Source organism: Haemaphysalis longicornis, unplaced genomic scaffold (genome assembly GCF_048455015.1).
Source record: "Haemaphysalis longicornis isolate Haplotype H1 unplaced genomic scaffold, Haemaphysalis longicornis Haplotype H1 scaffold_10, whole genome shotgun sequence".
Lineage (NCBI taxonomy): Eukaryota > Metazoa > Arthropoda > Arachnida > Ixodida > Ixodidae > Haemaphysalis > Haemaphysalis longicornis.
This window is the reverse complement of record NW_027526204.1, coordinates 124,506,994-124,522,353: the sequence shown is the minus strand read 5'-3', so window position 1 is coordinate 124,522,353 and position 15,360 is coordinate 124,506,994. Positions and strand designations below refer to the sequence as shown.

The following is a 15,360-nucleotide window of genomic DNA, read 5'->3' as shown; positions in this document are numbered from 1 at the left end:
TAATAGGCTGATACAAACTGATAGACCTAATAGACTAATACAGACTGATAGGTCTATTAGTGGCAATAAGCATATACGTGTATTAGAATTTGTATCAGAATTTTTGCTAGGGCTCCCAATGATGCACGCTAAAAGGGTGACCGATGATCGCGAAAGGCACCGCCCGGACAAGACGTCGCTCCAGGAGCACTTCAGACGAAGACAACTACGACTTGGCCACAGGGCAAGCAAGCCTTTGCGCAGTCAACTAGTTTTAACAGCAGAGCTGTTTCAGCTTGAGCTTGGCTCGGTAGCGTTCGCAAAATGTGCTCACAAAAAGGTATTCAGAAAAAATACCGAGCGCGCGTGAGCGTGCGCCTCGTGAGGAGCGCCTAGGCGCCGTCCAGGCTTGCGCGTTGATTTGTGCCAAGTGTGGAGCACGGAATAAAACCCAAGAAAACATTTCACGCGCGCCCGCGCCTTAAGGGGGGAGCACAGCTAGGACCACTCGCGCGGCAGACACTAGAGATGCCGAATTCGCGAAGCCGGTTGCCGCCGGTTCTAGCGCGTGCTAACGCAGTCCACTTTGGGATCGAGAGATGTAAACGCCTGCGGACAGAACGATACCCATGTTAGAGTGTACTAGAAGTGTACTAGAAGAAACTTCTAGTACACTCTACCCATGTGAAGCAACAGCCGTGTCTCCGACGAAGGGAGAGGGGCTGCCAGCTCTGTTGTTTCTTCAGCCTCGCACCACTAGTGCAAGATGCGCCATTTTTTGTGTGTTTCGTTGGCCATAGTTTTCGCCACTGAAGAAGGCGGACTTCTGGGTAATATATCAGAGTCCTTCAGTGTTTTGAATTGAAGGACGCTGGTAATATACAAAGCGCAAAAATTACATAAAGGACGGACGACAACCAGAGACAACCGCTTGTCTCTGTTTCCATCCTCCGTCCTTTGTGTAATTTTTGCGCTTTAAATGTCAACCATATTTTTGTGCCACGGACGTGAAATTTTCGACCACAATAGCGCTTTCGCAGCATAGAGTTAAGAACTCTATGTTTCGCACAAATGTTTTGTCTTTTCAAAATGCCCAGCGCGACCCTTTCCTCCATGGAGGAAAGTATTCTTTCCTCCATGCTTTCCTACATGCCCTTCACAAAGCAGCCACCAACGCCACCAACATCTGTGCTTCCGGTGCTTCCCGAATCCCCTAGTGGCAAAATTTTCCGGTAGGTGGTGGATGTGATTTCCGCTGTTTCCGCTTGGTTTGTTGACATCTGAATGAGCGCACATCTGTGTACCTGACTGGCACAAAGCGTGCATGGTGCTTAGGCGGCTACTTGCTTTGGCACTGGACCTGATGCCCAAGAAAGGCCAATTCTATTACGCGGTCCGGAACGGACGTCAGAAAGGAGTCTTTTTAACATGGTGAGCGGGGGTCGTACCGTGTTGTTGGCGTTGCGTTGTCTGCATTTTTTGTCGTTGCAAAGCTTGGGGTTGTGCTTGTCTGAAAGCCAGCGAGACAGAAAAACCATATCGACCGTTTTCTATCGTCCCCAGACACAAAATGTCACTGCGCCGGGCAGCCGTTCACTAGGAGGCAAAAAGGCAGTAACGTCTGGAGCGTCAGTGTACAAAAATCTTGGCGCAGGTTAAAAAAAAAAAAAAGCAAATGGAAAGAGAAAAAAGGGGAAGAAAATATCTGAGTAGTTTTTCTTAATCCGCTGACCCGCCTCCCTTAACTGCGCGCATTCAGAGAAAATACGAAAGACACGAACATGCGCAGAAAATTCAAATTGGCGCTGCTTACATCGTTCCTGGCTGAGATGCTTCAGCTACGGACTGACGACCGCCTTGGTACTCAAGCAGTGCCATCAACTCACCAATATATCTAGGCAACGCACATCGCACACAGTTGGGACGAAAAAGTCCTGACTCCTGCATTGATGACAAGTCACATCTTTGAACAGACTACACCCAAAAGAAGGTGGGAAAAATCCTTAAAAGGGTGTTTTAAAACCTAAAGTTGCTTACTCAAAAACACGTGCATATAAATTGTTGACATGTTGTTGCTAAAAGCAGTACATTTATGGCTTGAGCATTCGGTGGCTTACGTAGCAGAGACAAATGCAACGTGCTGTCGACATACTGAATTTACTTGCTCCTCGTTTTACTGGCAGGAACGCCATTGTAAGCTTTAACACTTTTATGCTAATTTTGTTGCCTGAACTGCGAGTGTCAGGTGTATTTGTACATATTGATCTAATTGCAGGCCAGAGTGCGAAAGCCAGGTCAAAGGCTACCCACGTCCCATCTACAAGAAGTTCAGCACCGAGCAGGAGGCCTGGGCATTTGTCAACAACGACCCAGCTGGGGAGGTCACCATCGGTTCGGGTAAGCCGCGTTGCACCCGCCCGCCCCGGTTCAGACCTGCCTGACTTGTCACTCCCACAACAGCGAAGTTGCAACCAAAGCTGCCCTTGCTCACTTGTCAACCGGGCATGCAGCTGTGTTTGATGCAGTGCACTGTGCAGGAAGCTTCGGAGTGAGCTGCCACTCAGTCGGCAAATCTCTGCAAGGGCGAAAGCGCAAGAATGACGGTGAGGGGCCGTTTCTGGCGTCACCACTGCCACTGGCTCTCGAGTCTGACTTCTTGACTATTTTTTGGCTTGTTTTATTTTCGCAGCTCGTGATGAACCCGCGGAAGTTGGAAAAGTGCAGCGGTTCTGTCCGGATGCCAGCGGTAAGTTGTAGCACTGCGAGTTTTTATTGGATGTTTGTTGACGGTCATTTCTATTTTTAGGACATAGGAGGGCTGTTTTTTGTGTTGTTGTCCCTTTTGCTGACTAAGGGGGTAGGGTCAATAGCAAAACCATGATCCCGTCTTTTGTATGTAAAGACTGTCGTGAGGAGGGGGGTATCAATCGTGACTTGCCGCTGCCGTTATTGAGGAACGAATCTTGATGAGTACGCTCGCATGAACGCATGTCATGCGGGACGCTACTCAATGCGGACAGATTTTCTCGGGGAATTGGCAGGCAAACATCTCATTCTACGATTAAAAAAAGGTAAACATCTCAGTTTTTTTTTTTCTCCAGAGCCGAGTGACATGCTGCACGTCTACACGGATGGTGCCTGCTCCAACAACGGTGGCCTCCACGGCACACCCAAGGCGGCCATAGGGGTCTACTGGGGGCCCAACCACCCAATGTAAGCAGAGGCGAGTTTTCAGGATAGGAGTTGGACAGCGGGCTTTGCAACGAGTTTTGAAACGTTTTGTTCTGTACAGGAACGTCAGTGAGAGGCTGGCGGGCCGGCAGACCAACAACCGAGCCGAGATACATGTATGTTGCCGCGGCGCTTCCGGCCATTTTCTCTTTTCCTTCCTTCTTGGCGTTATAAAACGAGCAAGGAAAAAGAGCAATGTTACATCAGGCTGAATCTGAACCTACAGGGTATTCTAGCACCTTTTACATGCTGTGTGTCTATTCAGTTTCTTAATCCTTTCGGGGTCAATGACGTACGTGTACGTTCCCGGCAAACACCTTCAAAAAGCGCGCCTTTTTCAATATTTCTCTTTTTTTGCTGGGCATGTGCTGCCACACTGCGCGGAAATACGTGAAATTTTTCTTGTGCCGATGGCTGTTCTTTTCTTTTTTTACGCTTTACTACAGTGGTGCGCCCGCTATCACTTGCGCATCGGCTCACACGTGGGCAGCTGGTTTCGGTTTCGTCCTCCGGGCACTTTCCGCTTCTTGCGCTGGCGAAATTGATGCACTTCTTGCGCTCATCCTGCATCTTGCGCCCACGAAGTTTGCTTAGAATTTTTCTTATGTTACTCATGAATGAACCTCGCATATTTAACAACACGAACGATTTTTTTTGTCACTTTATGATCACCCTAAAAAAATTACAATTTTTTTCTAAAAATAAATTTGTCCGAAGAATTTATAGCAGCAATAAAAAAAAATTTGACACTGGAGGGGTAGCAGTTGGCGAAAAAATTTGACCCTCAAACGGTTAAATTTTCTTGCTAGTCTTGGGGACAAAAATGAAAGATGTATGTTTATGCTACACACTGTCTATATTATACTGCATTCCTTTCTTACCCGATTTTGGGCCACAGAAATCAGCTTCCGGGAATGGGAGACTGCTAGTGCCTTAGGTGTGTGAGTGCATAAGTGGCTGCTGTACTTAGCTCCTTTGCAGAATAAGTTTAACGACGCCTGCATGCACTTAATAAATGGCTTGCCTTCTTGTTTTGACTTGCTGATCGCTCACCACACGTGCGTCTTGTATTTTATCAGCTTTTTCTGTGTGTTCTTGCTTCATAGCACAAAAGCATTTCGAGAAGTGATGTGCGACCAATTTTGTGCGAAGTTGTTCGAAGCAGCATATTTGGAATTTTTGTGAGGGCAGTACACATTGTTGGGTACAGTGAGTTTCATAGTGAGTTGGGGTCCATTTATTTGCAAGCAGACAAAATATTCTGCCAAACGTACGGCCCAAAGAAAGAAGTGGTGATTAGTGTGCCCGCCTAAAACATCAATGCAAGCGTGTGCTCTAGTTAGTCTAAACTAGAGTAACTTAACTCCAGGTTGGAATGCCGGTCATAGAGGGATACTGGAGCTGTTTGGTTATCAGTCTCAAACTCGCTGCAGATAGATTGTGGGTCGTCTGCCATTGATGTCTGTGGAAAAAATGAATGTGGGATCGATTCTCGTAGAGTCCGCAGAGAATCCCGGATGGATAACTGAAGAGCCCCACATGTTTTTCATCCCAGGCGGCCATTCGCGCCATGCAGCAAGCACGCAATGTTGGCAGCCGTAACCTCACCATCTACACGGACAGCTCCTTCCTCATCAACAGTGAGTCTGGAGGAACGGAGGGGACCTAGGGAACTTGGGGAAAGTTCCCTAGGACTTGGGGAAAGTCCCCTGGGGCCTGGGAGAAGTGGGGAAAGAATGATCCTAGGTCTCTTCATTAGAAACAGCCCTGTAACGGTAGAAGTTCTGACAGGAACAAAAGGTTGAGCTGTACTGTCCGTAGCTTGGCTCTTAAAACAATTTCTTTTTAATTTTTAAGTAATCTCCATGAAACTCAGTCTCGCTGCTTTTTTTCCCACTGATTTCCAACATGCCATTATCTTTTGAGTCAGTCAATTAATTACCAAGATAATTAGAGATAGCCATTTTTGGAGGAACAATAGACAAGCAGTGTTGGTCATAAAACTGCAATCTTTATATTTTCCAATACTATGAACCCTGGCGAGTGCAATGAGAATCATGTTTTTGATGCACCGCTTGGAACTAATTTTCTCATTAAACTTTGGTGTTTGAAATGGTTCCTTGCCACTGGTGCCGCAAAAGTTTAATGAGCTGTAAAATTAGTTCCAAGCGGTGCATCAAATAAAAAGAAAATGCTCTTTTTGCACTCACCAGGGTTCACAGTATTAGAAATTATAAAGATTAAAGTTTTGTGACTAACACTGTTTTGTCTATTGTTCCTCCGAAAATGGCTCATTATCACCCATTAGCTTGGTAGCTAATTGACTTACTCAAAAAATAATGCCATAAGTGAAATCAGTGGAAAAAAAGGCAGCAAGTCTGACAAGTTTTACAGAGTTTACTTAACAATTAAAGGAAGCTGTTTTAAGCAGTGTCCCCTGTTAGTCTCATTGTGCAGTCGAATCAAACGTACCGCATTAAATTTGATGCTGTCCATAGCTGCTACCTCTTACTATTGCACCCCGCAATCTCAGAAGCAAATTTAAGTATGTGTATACCTAGGTCTTCTGTCTTCAGATTTACTGCACCCAGGGGCGGATCCAGGCTTTTTCTGAGAGGGAGGTCAGCTCCTATCAGTGATGATGATGATGATTATGATGATGAGCAGGAGGAGGAGGAGAAGGATACTTATTTATTCACTGAAATTTCTGGAAAGCAAAAAGACAAGGAATACAACAAGTCATCAATTCACCCTTTTCTGCGACCTGAGTGGTCATCGTCTTGGAGGTTTAAATTCAAATACAGTCAAACCCGGATATATCGAACTTGCAAAAAACGGTCATTAGTTCGATATATCGTATAATTCGATATATAATGTTTAAAGAATTTGACAATGCACAGAACGTACCTCATCACTAACTGTTGTTTATTTGCAAGATACATGCTCCGCGGGCGCACTAGCGCGAGAAATAGTCTCCGATCTTCTTTTGCTTCATCATTTTCGAAGCATTGTTGAGCACACACTTTTCAACATTGTCAAGTGACTCGAAACAGCTGAGCCCACAGCCTTCTATTGCCGCGCAGTGGCGGCGAAGAACGCTCAGGGTCGTCAACCGCGAAAACACGAAAAGGGAAGCATGCATAGAAGCGAGGGGAGAGAGAACCCGCCGCGCGAGACTGGCGAGACAGCGGGAGAGTGTGGTCCAACCACTATTTCCAGGGGGTGGCTGTCAGAGCGAGCGAGAGCGCGAGCGCTTGGGCTAAGTGACTTTTCAAACTGGGGGAGGAGGCGTAGGCAGCTCGCCCAGCTGCCGCGCGGGAAAGCCAACTTCGGGGGCAATCTTGCACTGCCGAAGTTCGATATATAGGTTGCGGCTGCCTTTTTTGTTCGATGTAGCCGTACTTTTTGCTATATATTCTCCCGGTAACATTATAGTGCACAATAATTGTTCGATATATGGGATAATTCGATGTAAACGGGTTCGATATAGTCGGGTTTGACTGTATTAAGGGAGGGGTCAGGACATCCGGACCCCCCCTCTGGATCCGCCAATGACTGCACCGTACTCAAAGCACTTTGCACAGAGATGCATCTTAGCCGAGTAAATATTCGTGCTACTTTTCCTTTGTGACGCACGACAACTTTTCGCCCGCGCAGGCGTCACCAAGTGGATGAATGGCTGGATCAAGAAAGGCTGGAAGCTGTCCGACGGCCAGGCGGTCAAGAACAAGGAAGACTTCCTGGAATTGCTCAAGGCTGCAGAAGGACTGCGCATCAAGTGGGTCAGTGCAGAGCCTTTAGCTCGTTGGCTTCCCAGCCGACTTGCACCCGCGGGCCATGACTGCGCTCAACCCCATATTCCAGTGGCTTCCACGTATCCTGGGCTGCAGCCAACGACGATGACCTACACATGAAACCCTTTGTGTCTTTCACATAGGTGGAGCAAGCTACAGCCAAATCTGTGTGCAGCAAACCAGAAGGTTCCTACAATTAGTTCAATGTGGCCAGTAGTTTGGTGCTGCCAAATTTGTATAATAGCGAATTTTAGTTGAAAATTATTCTACATGCAGGATAATTTCTAAACAACAGTTCATTCACTAAACTCCTAAAACCAAGAGGAACGAGACTAGATGTTATGCCTCTGACACTGTATGTTTCACAGCTTTACAAAAGGCAATCCCGCAAATCTGGTAAATGTCACCTGTAGATGGTATTCACTCAAAAGTTTAGCTGTTAATTTCCTCACTTGGTAACACTGGAAACGGCCACGGACATGGCGCGGCTTGTGCCACTGTGCCCACATGCCGCACAAAAAAAAAAAAAAAAAAAAACGGCGTGCATCGTTTGCTCCGTTTCAACTCTATTCTCAACGCTGGTGTCAACATAGATGTTATTAATAGCCCTCACATTGAAGTTGAGGCATTACTTTGCGTCCCGTGGGGCAGAGTTTGGAACGCCCAACACACATTAGCACAGACAAGTACCGCCATCCCACAAAGCCCGACGTAACCAGTGCATTCGCATGGTTGCCTGCATGCTTGCCTTGCCAGTGAATACAACCTATAAAGTGGATCCGAAGTCCAGGTGTTCCCTGTATTGAATTTATGCTCTCATTGCCACAAAAATTAGTTTGGTTGCAGTCTGATGCACGCCTCTCTGTTTTTGTTTTTTTTATCTCTGGGGGGGAAAACGTTCTAGCCTGTGAACATAGGGATCAATGCAGTGTTGTACGTAACGGCGTTCCAAGGAATGGCGTTCCTGGAACTAGTTCCTTTTTGGAGGAACAAAGGAACGCCACCGTTCCATTAAGGATCGGTGGAACTGTAACGGTAACTCGTTAGATTTTTGAAGGAACGGCAGGAACGGCGTTCCTGCCGTTACATTGCCAGGATTTGGCTATTTTTGATGCCAAAGCTCGAGTACAAAAATCACAAGTCGTCGTGTTTCTCTTCCTATAAGCTGCCCAATTTGCCCGCCCTTCAGCGGATTGTGCTTCCTCGAAGGGTAAAGGCAGAAAAATAACCACGCAGTGGTTCGCAGCTTAGGCTTGCTTTCATGCCGGTTGATCTTACGCGGCGTTCGACGGGTGAACAGCGCTGCCGCAAGAATGCTTTTCACCTTTCATCGTTTGTCTGGGGTGGCCAAAATGCACGTTTGGCCGATAGATTTGTTGGCGCCGCAGGTTCCTTGTGAAACCACCCCTTCTGTATATTGTCAGGGGTAATTACAGCATTAGTGCTCGCGAGGCGCGGGTGCGTTGTTGTCGGGGCAGTTGCGCTCGCTGGGAGGTCATTCAAAGGGTCGGCGGCTCTCAAAAGAGCTGGGCGCACCGCAGTGTCTCGGGATGTTGTACTGCTCGAAGTTACACAGTACGCGCGCAGTTCGTCACGGCGCGGTCTGTCGCCGATCTGGCGGGAATGGGCCGACGGGAGTGCAAGGTGCTTTTGTATTGCATGCGTCGTGTTGACAAAGGGCAGTAATTCTGTCACTGTTGGGCATCTTTTCGTCGCGCGCCGTATGGACAATACCTGAGAGAGGCCGCCCGAAGGTCAACTTCCAGCGCTCAGAGTTGCTGTAGTTGGTCGGTTTCAAGTTAAACCTGTGTTATACTTGTGCCTTGATGAATACCTGGAAGATTGAGTGAGACTGTTAGTGTGAATCACGTGATTGTTTGTGCACAAATATTTGGGTTTTGTTGACCTGGCCAATCAGCGGCCCAGTGTGTGTTAGTTAGAACTTAGTAGGTCCTCGAGACTTGGTTTTAGTGTAATAAAACCGGAGTGCTTGGTGTTCTTGTACAGTCAGAGCGAGAACTATAAAGTCCATTCACAGAAGCTTGAGTCCGGTCGGTTGACAGAACCAGAGCGAACGCGGAGCCCCTCGTGAGTTAGCTAGGTTTAGCCAGAGAAGACTCTGGTTTAGCTGAGATAATTTAAGCATTTCTCTGTTTTTTATGTGAACTTCGTTTATCGGGGGCGCAGGAATCGCGCGGCGCCGAGACTGACCATAAGAGAGAGAGAGAGAGATAGCTGGTTTTGTTTTCGTTTTGTTTGAGCAAGTAGCAAGTTGGGTCTTCGTGGGTGTACCAGACATTTAAGAATCATCGAACGCCATCTTGCCTGCTCCGGCACCAACCTGGATTCTGTCGCCTGCTGCAATGTGTTTTCTTACTCGCAAATTTGTGATGTACGATCCGCAACGCTTCACTTTTGTAACCCCCTTAACCAAATCCTGCAAAGGGTCCTGTAAAGTATTTTAAATAAACTGTAATATTGAACCTAATGCAAGAAATTTAATTATCTTCCTGCACGTGAGTAACTTTGTATTTGCACATCTGACGCGCAGGAACCTTACTGCGTCTATTATATGTGTTGCACCTATAATAGACGAGCACCAAAAACGCAGTTAGACATGTCTGGGGTTTGTGCGGTGCTTCCTGAAAAAAAATTTGTCAGGGAGCGTTCCTTTGGATTCTTTTTATTTCTAGATAATCTGCTGCCGGCGGTGTTCATATTCGTATAATATACGTAGTTCGGTTATAGTTTTAAAATTCTAACTCTATTTTACCTATCAGACCCTATATTTTAATTTAAAAAATCGAATGTAACGTTAAAGTAACAAAACGTTCCAATTTTTGAACTGGAACTGGAACGCGTTCCTTTCAAAATAAAGGAACTTGTAACGGTAACTCGTTTCAAAATTGGGAAGGAACGAGGAACGAGGTTTCGTTCCTATTTTAGAGGAACGTGTACAACACTGGATCAATGCTGATGTAATCTTGTTGTAGGTGCAGGAAAACGAAGGCAAGTACTTGGAATGTGACTGTGTGGTCAGTAGGCAAAATAAGAAGCACGAAGGTTGTACAGTCAAACTCTGCAATAATGAATCTATGTGGAAAAGCCAAAAAATTCACTTTTGCGGGAATTTCGGTGTCGCACGAATGAAACATAAACAACAGGGAAATCGCCCGCAAACCGAAAATTTATTTCGAAAGTCGGTTACATTACTTTGCCGGCCTTTCCTCGTAGTAACTTCACAGCTCAGCTCTCGCACTACGATAGGTGCTCCATTGCTAGCCATGCGCGCTTAAGAGTGACCGAATCACGTAAAACGCATCCAAAACATCCCACGAGTTTGCCTTGTCTGCCCGTTTTTCTCCCTCGTCCTCGGCACAGAGTGTGTCCGAGTATGCAACTGAAGTCCAGCTTCTTCTGTTGGCTAACTTTGCCAGACAGTGGCAGCTTATTGTTCCGATGCTGTCCACAAAACTAAGTGAGCACCGCTTTGTTGATGTCCAGAAAGGCCACAGCCATCATCACTGTTTTGTTTTGCACACGTGTGCCATTAAAAAGAGGCGTCCTTGCTTTTCAGAACAGTAGAGTGAGCTGCAGGCGGTTCCAAACTCGTCGGCACTATTCTCCCTTCTTCCACTCAGAAATAAGGCAGTGGCCATGCAAGCGCGCTGTGGCAAAAGTTTACACACTTTGAGGCCGAAAAAAATGCATTTGTGCACTTTTTGGACACTGTTAGCCTCAAATGGGTAGATAAAATGTCGCCCGGACTTGCAGTGAATTTCGTTAACGCGAGATCGCTTTCCAGAACATTTCGTCGCCATGAGATATGAAACACGTGAGCTTCTACGGACATTTGCTGGGGATCTGAAAACATTTCGTTGCTGCGGGAATTTCGTACTCGCGGGGCTTCGTTTTGGCAAGGTTTGACTGTATTGGTCTAAGGGCAAAAATATAAAGGCTCAACAGGGGCCCCTCCTTTCCTGAACAATGAGAAACATCGCATTGGATGTCACTGTATGCTTTGATTTTTCTAACGATGTGCTGTGGAGAATCCTGCCATTGAAATCAAACGTAACAGCACATTTTGGCATTCATTATAGGTACTCAGAGCCTGACACACATTGTAAGCAGCATATTTTACACGTATCCTTAATAGTGCATTTCTTGTGTTTGATATACAGTTTGTTTCATCACATCCAAGTCCATTTCAAACAGGTTCGATCGCACTTGTTTTTTATGTAATTTTCTGAATTGCAGAGTAGAAATAAGAAAGGGTGGCAGGAGTGGATACGAGTCTCTCTCATTCACCAAAAGGCTTGGGTATACCCTATTGTGAAGCTCTGTCTTGGGGTGTTGTTGCAAGTGGACTCTGACCCTGCAGGTGCACGTCCGAGGACACAGTGGGGTGGCAGGCAACGAAGAAGCTGACCGCTTGGCCGTGGCCGCCCTGGATCTGCCCCTACCACCCGGATGATCTCCACCACTGCCACCCTTTCCGCAGTAAGTGGAAAGGACAGTGGAAAAGACAGTGCTTCTTTCAGAAGCACTGTTCAGAAGCACTGTCTCGGTATTCAGCCCTACCAAGTGGATGTATGCGCAAGGCCTCACAGGGCTTCTAAACGGTGTCACAGGCATTGGTCCAGGCGTAGGGAAAGGGAAGGGATTGAACCTCACTCTCTTATTCGTGAGGGTGCACTCTACATTTACAGTCGAGCCAACTTGTAACGAACACATGGGGAAACTGAAATCAGTCCATTATATCCGCTTTTTGCTATAACGACACAAAATCTATGTATACAATTGTAACGGGAAACGAAAATTTGTTCATTATAGCTGCTATTTCGTTAAAACTGGGTTCGCTATAACTGGGCTATACTGTGCATATCCATATGGAGTGGATTCTTGTTAGCTCGTCGCCATGTACAGAGCCCCCTCCAGAACGTTTTCCAGGCTGCGTGCAAGTGAGGCTTACCCTGGTATTCTGAGTCTTTCCTCCCCTCGAGCCTCCAGTGGAGGAGATCCATGAAATCCATTCCCCCTTGCATAAGCATTGCGGAATGCTCCCCTCAGCCGAGTGGAGGGAGCAAATGGAGTGTGGAGGAGGGACTCAGAATACGGCCCCGGTGTTCCTTTCGGCAACACTTCTCCCTTCTGATGGCTCACGAACCTTCCCCCCATGAAGCAAATGTCCAGCTACAGCCCTGCTCGTTGCGTGCAGTTTATGAGCGAAATGCTTGCAGAAATCGCTTGAGGAATTTCCGGTAATTGTTCACGGGCGAGTTGCTTGCGTTGGGTCTGGCTGCTTTTACTGGGGCAGCAGCTTCTGACTTGTCCATTTTTGTGAAGGGTATCCATCAACTAACAACTCCCACACCAAGTGGAACTCTTGGTAGATGGAACAAGTGTTAAAGGTTTGATTCTACATCACAGTCTCTGCAGTGGGTGGTTAGCTGCCCCAGCATTGGGACTGTTGCTGACTGCAGTGTACACACTAGTATACACACTATACAAGTATACACACTAGCCCTGTGCACTTAGCCTTGTAAGCTTGCTTTCATCACCCAGATAGTGGCTGGAACGTGAACTTCGATTACGAACCTATTCCTACACATCACTCGTAGGCGATCCGTCTTTTCTGTAACATCTCTTCTACCTGTACTGGCTTTGTATCGGTTAACGTCAAACACCATGCCCAAATCTCCACCTTATACCCCTGTCAAACGTGCCTATTTAAGTGCACTTACACGGAGTGCACTTGGATAAAATGTCATTTGGGAGCAGCTAAACGGCAAACGCGAATGACACTTTACAAGGAACGCACTTTAAGCTGAGTGTGGTCCCCAAACACACTTTACCGGGGCCAGCTCGCCGAGTGAGTAATCTCGTGAACAGAAGTCCGAAAATCGGAAAAATTAACGTAAACCCGCGAGCGTTTAGATGATAATAAGTAACGTAAAAGTTAATTATAGATATATTGCTTATTTACTTTTACAAAAATTGAAGCAGCGACGAAAAATAAGAAAATAACCTCTCTCTCAACAACGTGCCAGCGCCGCCTGGTGGGTGTTTTGCTCCATGGCAGCCGTTCTCTGCGGCGTTCTCGTTGGTGGTTTCTTGTGGCCCTGTGATTGTGTTCGTGTTTCAGCCTATTTCCGTTGTATTCAACGCTTTCAGATAATTTCCCCCGAACAATAATGCAGCTGTCATTCACTGCGCAGTGAATAACACTGAAGATAAAAGCGCCGGTGTTCAGTCGCCGTCCCGACTCTGTTTTTGTGGTCTTGTGCGATGCGCCGATTGCGATTTTAAACAATTCAAACCCAACGAATTGTTTACAATATTCCTCACGTGATAAATAGGGGGGATTTCGAGTAATTTTGCGTAATATTTACGCCGGCTATCGTCACTGACATCACGGCCAAGGTCACTTTATTTCGTCGTTTAGCAGCGCGCAGCCTAAGTGTCACTTGGGAAGCCCGAGTGCACTCGGCGGAAGTGCACTTAAATAGGCACGTTTGACAGGGGTATTAGTTTACCCTGTAAGATTTAAAGGGAATGTAAGGGGGAAGCACACGTTGGGTAATTATGAGCCTGAACTTAATTAAGTTTGCAACTACAGTCAGCTTTGACACATTTAGGTGCTCTCATCACCAAAGAATGCTGCATCAAAAGCACCACTTCCCTTGCAACAACCATGTTGAAAACTGATTGTAGAATTCACGTCGAATAACTCGCCATATCTGACCTCTTGATCAGTGCAGCTGCATGGTAAACATCTTTCTTTAGGATTTGAAAAGTATCCTACAGTTCAGCAACAAATCTAAACAGCGCGAAAGACCCCATCATGACCCTATCCGCAAAATGACGTCGTAAACTGTTTGACCAAACTGTTTATGGTCTTCTTTTTAGACATGCTTGAAAGTGCGAATGCTTGAATGTGCCGATGAGGCCGTATTGTTTGTGGTTCCTTTAAAGGGACCCTGCAACACTCTTTGAGCAGTGCAAGTAAACCTGCGCGACGTTTAGATTACACTGCCAGGAATACCTGAGCCAAATATTACACTTGCACGTGAAGCGGTGAGCGCGCAAATCGATGTGTAAGACGCGGAAAAACCAACCGCTCTCTCTTCAGTTGTCCTCATTATGCATGGCCTAAGGGACGTCACATAGGCCATGGCTTCCCGATCGGCTGTCACTGGTCAACTTCGCGGCTAGATTCTCCCATTTCGTCGTCGTCATCGCTGTGTACGAACCTCTTCTATGCCTGAACCTGTAGGCACAGATTTGCCGTTTGTTTTGTGTTTTGAGTGCGCGCGGAGTTTGAGTGATGAGCTCAATACTTCCCTTTCAACGGGACCACTCGACTACAAACGTTTATTGCTTCAAAAACGCGCTACCAGCCCGAGCGCGCACTTGCGAGCAGGCTCCCATGCCTGCTTTTTTGTGGCACCAGACCGGAAATAGGCCCCTCCGCGTTGCAGATAAAAGGTGAAAACTACCCGGCATGTGATATATCGAAGGCCGCCGAAGAGAACGCCGCGAGCCGCCCCCCTCTCCGGGAGAGAGCGCGCAGCTTTCGTCGCCTTGTCCACGCTAGAGTTGAGAGGGAACGATTATGTGCGATTTCTCATCGCGCGTAGTTTCGTTAATTATGAACGGATTTTCATAATTCTTGCAGGAGGAGATTTCTGGGACAATAGACTTTATCCCAAAATACAGTACTAGTAGTCGGTGGCAAGTGTTGCAGGGTCCCTTTAATGTAACTGGTGAGGTCAGCCTAGCAGATTGCTTGACTTGATGCATCAAATGTGGATGATTATGGTGATGACGTCAAATTGAAAAAAATAAAAGCGCACATGTGTGTAGGATGGCAGTATGTTTGAGGGTACTATCTGTAAGGATACGCAAGAGCTTTGCAAGTGGATAGAAGCCTAGCTGTAAGAAATGGAAAACCTGATCGAGTCCTTTTCGCTGTGTGTGCTTCCAGTGCAGGCAAGCAAGCCGGCATCATCACCCCAGTGCTGACTACTTTGCCTTGGAGAGAACGCCAGTGGTAACTGCTCTTCAGGAGTGTGCTGCTTTCGATATTTTCATGTAACTCCGTCAGGACTCATTTTGAAATTTGAATAAACAAACCAGTGACATTGTACGCAAAGGACTTGTGTCAAGGTAGAAGGCGTCATGACCTGGACATTTAGCGAGCAATGCTATGCCAGGGTTCCTGGCAAACTGCCTCTTCTTTAAGGCTTCATCCGACTGGCACTGGCATGCTGGTCAAGCCTTTTAAGTACGAAGCACTTAGAGGCTTGCCTTGTTGTCGTAGCTCGCTCGTTGGTCCCAAGTAAAGCCACATGGT

General features: G+C 46.7%; 1 protein-coding gene across 2 annotated transcripts; it reads left to right on the top strand.

Moving 5' to 3' along the window:
• The first annotated feature begins 1,194 nt into the window (after positions 1 to 1,194).
• Rnh1 (ribonuclease H1) lies at positions 1,195 to 15,153 on the top strand. 2 transcript variants are annotated; one of them, XM_077690621.1, is made up of 10 exons: positions 1,195 to 1,410; positions 2,255 to 2,376; positions 2,490 to 2,582; positions 2,669 to 2,725; positions 3,081 to 3,192; positions 3,272 to 3,326; positions 4,766 to 4,850; positions 6,868 to 6,992; positions 11,386 to 11,504; positions 14,992 to 15,153. In XM_077690621.1, the coding sequence occupies exons 1-9, from the start codon at positions 1,304 to 1,306 to the stop codon at positions 11,476 to 11,478; spliced, it is 849 nt and encodes a 282-aa protein (XP_077546747.1). In that variant the 5' UTR covers positions 1,195 to 1,303; the 3' UTR covers positions 11,479 to 11,504; positions 14,992 to 15,153. The 2 variants fall into 2 exon arrangements, with proteins under 2 accessions (XP_077546747.1, XP_077546748.1); XM_077690622.1 differs by having other exon boundaries at positions 1,197 to 1,410; positions 2,517 to 2,582.
• Positions 15,154 to 15,360: the final 207 nt, after the last annotated feature.

What these genes read in the sequence shown, in the direction of transcription:
- Rnh1 (XM_077690621.1), top strand. Translation starts at nt 1,304, where the DNA reads ATGGTGCTTAGGCGGCTACTTGCTTTGGCACTGGACCTGATGCCCAAG. An exon ending in GCGAAAGCGCAAGAATGACG is followed by an intron (nt 2,583 to 2,668) that starts GTGAGGGGCCGT and finishes TTATTTTCGCAG; the next exon opens with CTCGTGATGAACCCGCGGAA. An exon ending in TGGGGGCCCAACCACCCAAT is followed by an intron (nt 3,193 to 3,271) that starts GTAAGCAGAGGC and finishes TGTTCTGTACAG; the next exon opens with GAACGTCAGTGAGAGGCTGG.